Source organism: Parasteatoda tepidariorum, chromosome 4 (assembly GCF_043381705.1).
Source record: "Parasteatoda tepidariorum isolate YZ-2023 chromosome 4, CAS_Ptep_4.0, whole genome shotgun sequence".
Classification (NCBI taxonomy): Eukaryota; Metazoa; Arthropoda; class Arachnida; order Araneae; family Theridiidae; genus Parasteatoda; species Parasteatoda tepidariorum.
Window position 1 is genome coordinate 44,239,861 of NC_092207.1, and position 9,392 is coordinate 44,249,252.

General features: G+C 30.3%; 1 protein-coding gene across 1 annotated transcript in view; it reads right to left on the reverse strand.

Moving 5' to 3' along the window:
- Positions 1-9,392, reverse strand: part of LOC107438229 (glucose dehydrogenase [FAD, quinone]) — a 50,167-nt gene that overhangs the window by 18,874 nt on the left and 21,901 nt on the right. Inside the window, exons 5-8 of the mRNA XM_071180324.1 lie at positions 7,655-7,786; positions 7,476-7,480; positions 5,190-5,303; positions 1,622-1,789 (exon numbers count right to left, since the gene is read on the reverse strand). Of these exons, the coding sequence (XP_071036425.1) occupies positions 1,622-1,789; positions 5,190-5,303; positions 7,476-7,480; positions 7,655-7,786 (419 nt within the window). The remainder of the gene's footprint in view (positions 1-1,621; positions 1,790-5,189; positions 5,304-7,475; positions 7,481-7,654; positions 7,787-9,392) is intronic.

The following is a 9,392-nucleotide window of genomic DNA, read 5'->3' on the forward strand; positions in this document are numbered from 1 at the left end:
ATATAAAGTGTTTATATATATATACATACAGCCCTACAATAAATGGAAGAAAAACTTTCAGTTTTTGACATTTTTCAAAATTTCTCAAGAAACGCTCTGACGATTATTTTATAACTTCAGAGTTGATTAGCTCATGCGACTTTTTAAACTTAGCAATAAGATTTATTGCTTTCAGAGGTTTGAGGGACTGACAATACATAATGAAAGAAAATAAGTTTTTTAACACAATAAGACAAAAAAAATCAAGCAGTAACATTGCAACTTGTATCGATTACTTCGGTTATTATCTGCAACTACTGGATAGAATTTCGTTAGCCTAACTTATATATTTATAGAAATATGGACATTTTTACAAAAAAAAAACTAATTTTGTCTCATGTTTTTTGATATAATTTTAAAAATAATAAGTAAAATTAGTTTTTTTTCGGAGGAATTTAAAAATTAAATGCAAAATCTTTGTTTCAAAATTTTGAAAAAAGTTCGCTGAAAGCTACGCAAGACATGAGTAGTAAAGTAGTTGTTTTGTACTGCGAATGTGAGAAAAAAAATGCTAATTTATTTTTCAGATTTTGTAAAGAATCGTATTTGGTAACTAATAAAAAAAAGCCTTATTTGAATACCTTAAAAATTTAAAATGCTTTGAACAATTTTCTATGTAGTTTTTGTACTTTTTAAAATAGAGCTCAAAATTATCAGGGGTTTTCCACAATTTTATTTTGCAAATGACACTAACTTTTAACCGGACAGCAAGAACAAAATAAAATAAATCTTATACACGTTCTGGCTCAATACAAAATTTGAGCGAAATCGGTCGAATAGTTCCTGAGAAATCGAATTTAAAATATTTAAAATTCTAATCCTTAAGAACGTATTCAACTGATTTCACTTAAATTTTGTATTTTACATTTTGTACATTAAAATGATGCAAAAAAATTTATACTTCTCAAAATTTTTTCGGCTATTATTTAATAAAATAATAAAAAAATAATAAATACATACTAAAAATATTCTTTCCTTGAAATTTTCCCTGGATAAATAAATTTTATGATTGTGTGCAAAAATTTTTCCATTCGCTTGAAAAGTTTTCAAGATACGAAGAAATATGCAAAAAGTAAAATTAGCATTAAGGGGTCCAAACTTTAGATCGCTTTCCTGACTAAGCTAAGGGGATCATATTTCCCAGATTACGGATATCCCTAATATTTTGGTGGTCAGAAATCCGAACCAGTCTAAAAACAGGTATGTTTATTCAGAGAAAGTACATTTTTGAGTCTGATTTCGTAACTTAAAATATTGTCTGCAGTAATTAATTAGCATATTGGAGGTCACCTCCTCGAGCCAGTAAGTTTGAGTCCAAAATGTGAAGATCCGATTATTAGATCAAAAGTTATTCACGATGATCGGTTTTCTTTGGCGCACTGTACTTTGAGTCATCGTTTTTGAACAGTATCGTTAGTTACTCAGTTACTTAATATCTTTAGTTTGCTGATATGAAAATATTATGTATTTTGAACAAAATCCCTAAACCTGTTTGTCAAATTTTATTGTCATTGATTAATTTTTCCTCTACAAAAGAAAAACTAATTGAACACACTTTGTTTTTCACATTTCTTTAATATACCTTATGTTTTTCAAGTTCATCCTTAGGTCCTATACCAGACAGCATGAGCAATTGAGCCGAGTTTATTGTTCCTGCGGAAACAATGATTTCTTTTCTTGATTTCACCTCATGCATTGTTCCATTTACATCAAACGACACACCTACTGCTTTGTAGTTTTTGATAACAACCTGTAAAAATAGCATAATTAACCCTACTTATTTAATTAGCAAAATTATTTCGATGCTAAGGAAATAGTGTGGTTTTGGTACTTAAAACAGAAATTGTTATCTCCACTATGAATTTCGAGTCATAAGGTTTACAAAATTTTATGTTATTGTAAAGAATGTAGTTTTATATGTCAAAATATGAAATTTGAACTAAATCGGTCGAATAGTTACCACGAAATTGAATTTAAAAAAAAGTCTTATGGTTTAAATTGGAGAATAAGCAACCGAAATATACAACCAGAAAACTTGCACTGTTCTATGGTAAATAATTTACTGAAAAGAATTAGGCATGAAAAAATAACAAAATCGTTAGTGTACTTTGTAAAATGTTCAACTTGAAGAAGAAGCTCATATCAAGTTAAGGGTGATTAGACTGAAAGCCATTAAGGCAGTTGATCAGAGTTAATCTCAAAAAAAGAAACTTTTTACGAAATGACCTGTACGACATCTTCCTTTAACGCATAACAACTCAAACAGTTATTTTTAAATTTTTTTTTTTTGATGTTCAAGTATTTCCTTAGATTGAGCACTTTGCTGGTACTTCAGTTTAGAGCGATGCCGGTATTGACGTCATTTATCCACTTTAATGATTCGTTTTACATCATTTAGTTATTGATCTATTTAGAGGGGCTTTAAAAATTTCTGCTTCACCAGACAGATAGTAAGAAAAAGGGAAAGGAGAGGACGTCCCGAAAAGGGCGGTAAAAATAATATCTCAGCATCTGGAACAAAAATGGAACGAGATCGATCTAAGAGGAAGACAGTTTAACCTCACATCACGCGGATCAAAATTGTAATAATCGTTTTTCTAAATTTAAATTTTAGGTAAACGGAGTTTTTATTTCTGTCTGATAGCTTTCAAAACGGCTGCACAAATCCTTAGCTAATTATTTAATTTGGCCTTCTTTTGCTCCATTCTCCCTGAAAATCAGGGAATTTTTTTCTTAACTCGACAACTTTCCTCTTCTTTCGTATGCCTGTTAAGACAGAAAGGTGCGATTGTTCCTGTTTTCCAGTGGCGCCATCTATGGCCAAGAATTCAACTTCTGCCGCACCCATACATCATGCCCGTCTATAGGGTTGACCCATTCATTCATCCACAGATCGTAATTTTGACCTGAATCGGAGAACGATCAATCTCCAATTCAGTACCCCCAGAGGTATTGATTTGTTATGGGAACATGGGGGATGGGTGGGATTTGTTATGGGAACATTTGTTATATACAGGGTTATTCATAATTCCCTCCGGGGTTTCGAAGCGTTATAGTAAAAAAACGAAGACGAATATGACATAAAAGAACAGATGAAATTATTCCGAAAGTATTCAAGTTTTAATTTAAGCAGTTGACGGTAGATAGCAGTAACATGTACCACTGAAGCCAGTTGTAGTAAAGAAAAATGGCGTTTACAGGCGGAGGGAATTATGAATAACCCTGTATTATGCTTACAAGGCGATGTGTAAACAACCTTAATATTCTAGAAAGTTTTATTATTGTGATTTATACTTAAATTTACGCGTAGTTTTGCCATTCATAAAAGTTTTCTGTAATTTATAATTTCTAACAGGTAGTGAGCTTAAACCAAATTTAACAAAAATAATATTACAGCATAAATAAAGCGTAAGGTTAGCCATGTTTTTGGAGTGTTCTCCCTTATTTGTCTATATTTGTGTAAAATAGCACTGTTTGTTACTTTTTGGGCAGCATCATACGAAGCTTGCGGAGTCTTCCGAATTCATTTGCTGTTTGCTTAGTTGAAAGTTAGATTGAAAGAACGCGTTGTATTAAAAACATTACAAATATAATCCACCAGATCATGATTGGTATGCCGCCAAATGCCCCGGATTATCCATCCCGGATTATAATATGCAGTGAACTTGTCCTAGATTTTCTCAAACAGCTTTATCAAGGCTTAGGACCGGCCATATAAAGTGTTTGACCTTCAGAGCGAAAGAAATGACTTATGCCTATTGTCATTGCTCGGCCATTGCTTCTCCATCTCATCTTTTGGATTGCATTGGTGTCTCTGTGAGGCAACTGATGTGTAAAGGAGAGACTGTATATGACTTGCTGTTGCGACGTGATCTTCTGGACTTGGTCTAGTGCTCTAGACCAAGGGGATAAGCAATAACAACAATTAGTATAATAATATTGGATAGGGCGTTTTTTCACGCTTTGGCTTAAAGATTAGTCGAAAGTAGTAACCCGGAAGTCTTACGGTGAATTTTAATTTCTAGCGCCATCTGCCCTTATCTTTATATGGTCAACCATCTAAATCGAAAATGTTGGATGATTTAAAAAAAAAAAATTTCTTTTGAAAAGTTTATTTTTCTTTCAGAAGACAGTGAAAACTTATGTTCTGCAGGGTGAGTAAGAAGTTCTCCAAGTACGAAATTTAGATTGGATATATCAACTTCAACAGCTTATTATTTGAAATTGGCTTAATATTTTGCCATTTTTTTCTTTTGTTAAAATAATTCTCACTTGTTTAAAGAAATCATCATAATCTCGAAATATATAAATACTTTTTAAAAAAAACATTTTATTAAAAACTGAACAGTTAGAAATTTGTACTCTTATAAAGTATGAATTCTAACGCGGCACTCATCAGAGGGAGCGCAAAACATCATTGTATTTGTGTCTAATGTTAGTTAGATTTAGTGTTGATTGAAGAAGGAACAACCGCAAAAGCACACTCCAAGGCATAATATTTACCAAAATAAAACTGTTGGTGACATTTAGTTGCTTTAACAAAGGTGTGATCCATTCTGATTTTATAGAACCTGCTTCATCGTTCACAATTAAATTATATTGCAGTTAACTAGTTGAAATCATGCAAAAATTAAAGAAAATTTCAAACCTCAGCACTAAAACACACATGCAAAACTACGGAAATTGGAACTAATCCTACATGATCACTAGACTCATCCCCAATGAATACAATTTTTTTCTAAATTTTGACAGCATTCACAACTATGGGAGAACAATTTTATCCCGAAAATGTTGTAAAACTGGCCTTTCAGGTATTCATTTACTCGCATCGAAAAGGGTTTTATTCTTCTTGACTAAACAACCTGCCACTTATAAAAAAAAATAAATTAAAAAAAAAATTTATAAATAAATAAATAAAAAAAACGACAAGTTGTTTATGAAAATAGAAAAAATGTATGAGAGCATGCACTTCGATGAATGAAATAGTTCCTTATATTATTATCATTAGATTTTGCTCTTGTTCTTCAAATTTTATACGTAAAGACCAAATAAAAAAAGTTGGGGAACACTTAAGTTAGAGGTTTACTCAGATAAATAACAAAATATGCATGCAAGGAGAATTTTGACTCTTTTTTTGTTTATTAGATTACCTTATGGACAAAAGCATGAGTTAGTATATCCAAATTAGTTCTGTTTTCGGCTGGTACCAAATAGGCTTTACCAGTGTGGCATCTTTGGCCATTTCGAAGACTGCCTTGGACATCCTATGAAATTGATTTAGAAAATAAATTTAATTTAATATTTTGCAGTTCGCAAATGTAATAAAATTCAAAGAAAAATTGATAAATTAGTCTCATTGAGGTTTTTGAAATATTTTGTTTGCATTTTTTGTGCTGTTTTCTTATTAACTAAGTGCACAATGCTTGATCCTAAATATTTGGTGAAAGTTCTGACATTTTTGTAAAAAAATTTTCAACTTTTTTATAATTTGATATAGTACTCTATAATATTAATACTATCCATAGGTTATTTTATCATGAGAGGTTTTAGCTATTGGTGATTAAAGAATTTCAGAAACTAAAATTAAATACTTTATTATTTTTCTTATTTTTAAATTTTTAATTTTATTTATGACAAATAACAGTCAATTATTAAAATATCGATAAATCTATTCCAAATATCATGCTGAATATATTATTGTAACAAAATATACTTTTGTGTTTTGTTTTCTTTTAAAAATAAAAACATGCGAATATAATCATGTAAGAACGTCAAAATTTCGTTGTTACTTAAGAATTATTGGGAGAAATGAAAACACAATGTGATCTTCCGTTTTAATTATTATGATAAAATCATAAGTTTTGTTCACAATTTGAAGGAAAATTTAAGGTGTATTTTTTTTCTTTGTTAATGAAACACAAGTCTTAGTTTACTTTTAAGAATTTGGCGTTCCTAACTTTTTTTAAACGATTCAAATTGTTAAAAATGGTTAAGTGTGTAAGTTGTAATTGAAATAATGAGTAAGTTTATTTTAAAATGGTATACATAATTCGAAATTTAAAATTTTGTTTTTCAAAAAAAGAAAATAAATGAACTCTATTTGAAAATAAAATACCATCAAAGAAAAAAGACCATATTTCAAGTTAAAACTGTGACATTTGAAATAAAATAATAAAATGTTATCACGTACTAATATATTATAAGTTGAAAGGAACGTTTTATTTTCGTATGTCTGCAATAAATATTCCAAAATATGTACGAATTTGAATATATAAAGCAAACGTTGAAAATTGCATCTATGTTTCATACTTATATTCTTAATATATATAAAATAAATATTATATTTATTAAAAAATAAAATATTTAAAATAATATATATTATTATAATTATATGTAAATAATATATATAATTATAAAATAATATATATTATTATAATTAAAATAATATATATATTATTGTAATTATATGTAAATAATATATATAATTATAAAATTATATATATTATTTTTTCTCATGAATAAATTCTTTTAAATAACTAAATCTATATTACATAAAACGCTAATACGTACGTATGTATCAATAAAACCGATGATATTTCTTTTCTCGCGCTGGCAACAGTTTTCATTTTTAATTGATAGGATTCGGCGCGCAAGAGCACGTAGTGAGCATCATATGGCTAATCTATATTATATAAAGCGCTAACACGTTTTAATTGATAGGCTTCGGCGCGCAAGAGCACGTAGTGAGCATCATATGGCTAATCTATATTATATAAAACGCTAATACGTTTTAATTGATAGGCTTCGGCGCGCAAGAGCACGTAGTGAGCATCATATGTCTAATCGGGTGAATTCTCACCGAATTATCAAAAAAATTCTCACAAAATTATCTTCATCGAAGCCGATGCTTTACATCCGGCGTTCAGTACTATTTCATATTGTTTTACAACACATGGTTTTAGCCCTCTGGTGGGAAAGACTTTAAAACAAAACTTACAACAGTTACTTTTCTCAACAACTGAAATTTAGAATAGTGTGATTAAGAAAAATATGCGAACTGTTTGCAATTTCAAATTAATATTGAAATGCACAGGTTTAGAATTTTCTACACTGAAAAGTTTTCGGAACTTCAGTGTTCAAAAAAGTATGCAAAAACTAGACGTTAAGAACGTATCCAATGAGCGAGCAAAGCGAGCATCGGATTGCGAAGCAATCCTAAATGAAATGCGAAAGCAGTTCCGGGGGTTGGCGAGCGCCAGCGATCAGGGGGCGAAGCCTCCTAGTATATTTATTATATCTTTCGTACAATTATACTGTATATGTTGCTAATTGTTATGAAGACTTTTAACTATTAAATTGCAAAACATTTTAGTATCAAAGTGAAATTAACTAAGTTTCAAAATCCTTTAATTTAAATACATTTAAAATTTGAATACAAATTCTGTAAGAAAAGTGCCACTTAATATTCTTTTGATATATTTTTTAAAAAGTTATTTTATTTATAGAATATATAGAGTATTTTATGTAATAAAAATATTTCATATTGTGTTTATTTTAATCTTTCTTTGCATTCGTAATTTGTATTTAGATGCAGTTTAAAAATAATCCTCCTCACCTGTTTGTCGTGGTCCATTTGAATCCAGTATTTCATGTCCCATTTCTTCAGCTGCTGCAAAAACTTTACGCTTCAGGGGAGGAAAATAAGGTATATTTTGTGCACATACTGGACCACCTTTTCCATGGTAACCTACAATAATTATAATTTAAAGATGTAGAGAGAGAGCATTTCATTAAAATATCGGAAATGAGAGCAAATGGCATTTCATTTGTAGCTTACACATAGTGTCGGATGAAGCTGAAAGGTTTTTCTAATAATAGCTTTTTTGTTGCCTATGTCGTAGGCTCGTGAGAAAATTCGGTTCTTTGAAAATAAACGACGCCATTTGTTAGGCTTAGTTCAATAAACATGTTCTGCGAATTGTAAAATGATGTAGGCAATTTGAAAATAGCATTATTTTCAAATTACCTACCCTACTATTTGAATTTTGTAATTTGAAACTCATGCATATAGCCAGAGCATGAATTATTATTTGAGGTGGTTCTTCTGCTGTGAACTAGGACCACTGGTCCGAAGTCACAGTAAATTTGCACAAAATATAATTCTATAGTAGTGCTTTTTATGTCAGCAATTTTAAGAGATAAACCCATTTTACTTCCAGTTCAAAGCTATTTGAAATGTTACGAGGTCCACCATAAATTTTTATGGTGACAATATGATTGACTGCCTTGTCCAAAGCCCATATCTGAGCCCTATACAGAGCTGCCTGGACAAGAAACACGTCTTCTCCAAGCCAAACGGCAGAAAAGTCGTTATAGAAGAACTTGGGGGAAACGTAAAATGTTATAATTACCTCACATGCTAGCTTTGTTTTCTATTAAATATCAATAAATGTTGTGTTTCTTTTCTATGATAGTTATCCTATACATATTAGAAGATGAAGGAAGACACGGACGTTTGCTGCACCCCTTAATTCATTCGCTCTCTTAGCAGATCATTCGGATAAACCACATTTTTTCCATTTCAATCCTTAGTACACCTCGCAACATAAAATATAAATTTGTTTTCCTTAAAGTATCTTAAGTCAATACCGTGAAACTGCCAAAAATTAGGATGAACTCTCTTATCTCAAAATATTACACTAAATATATGCGTTGAACTTATCATAAATTTAGACTAATGGTCCGAATTCATATTATGAAGGATAAAAAAAGCAGATAAGTGATCAAATGCTACCCATTGCAGCTAAAAATATTGAGATCAAGGTTTACATTGACTCCAATAAATAAATCATGTATAGAATCTAATTTAAAGCCTCATTGCTGATCTTTTGATTTTGGTAGGGCTTTTTTTCTTCTTAAGAGTAGAAGAGATTTAAAGATATAAAATAAACAGAAATTTGTTAGTCAAAAAAGATTTAAAAAGGCTGCTTTTTTTGGCAGTCATTTGATAAGAAAACCGGCTACCTAGTTACAAATTTTCCTTTTTTTCCTAAATTTATTCGAGATAAGTGTTTCTCGTAAACAAAAGTCTCTAGAAGATTCGTTGTTTGGTTACATGCAATCCACTGATTCTAATACTGATGTTAATGAAACCTAGAAGTTCTATGTACAGTCCGCAAAAAAAAAAAACGAATCACCCTGAATAACTTTCGTTCTAATGATCGGATTTTCACGAACTAAGTGTCAATCTTAATGGTTCCTGGGGGTGACCTCAAATATGCTAATTAATTAGTGCTAACTATTAATTAAGTTACGAAATCAGACACAAAAACGTACTTTCTCTGAATAAACAT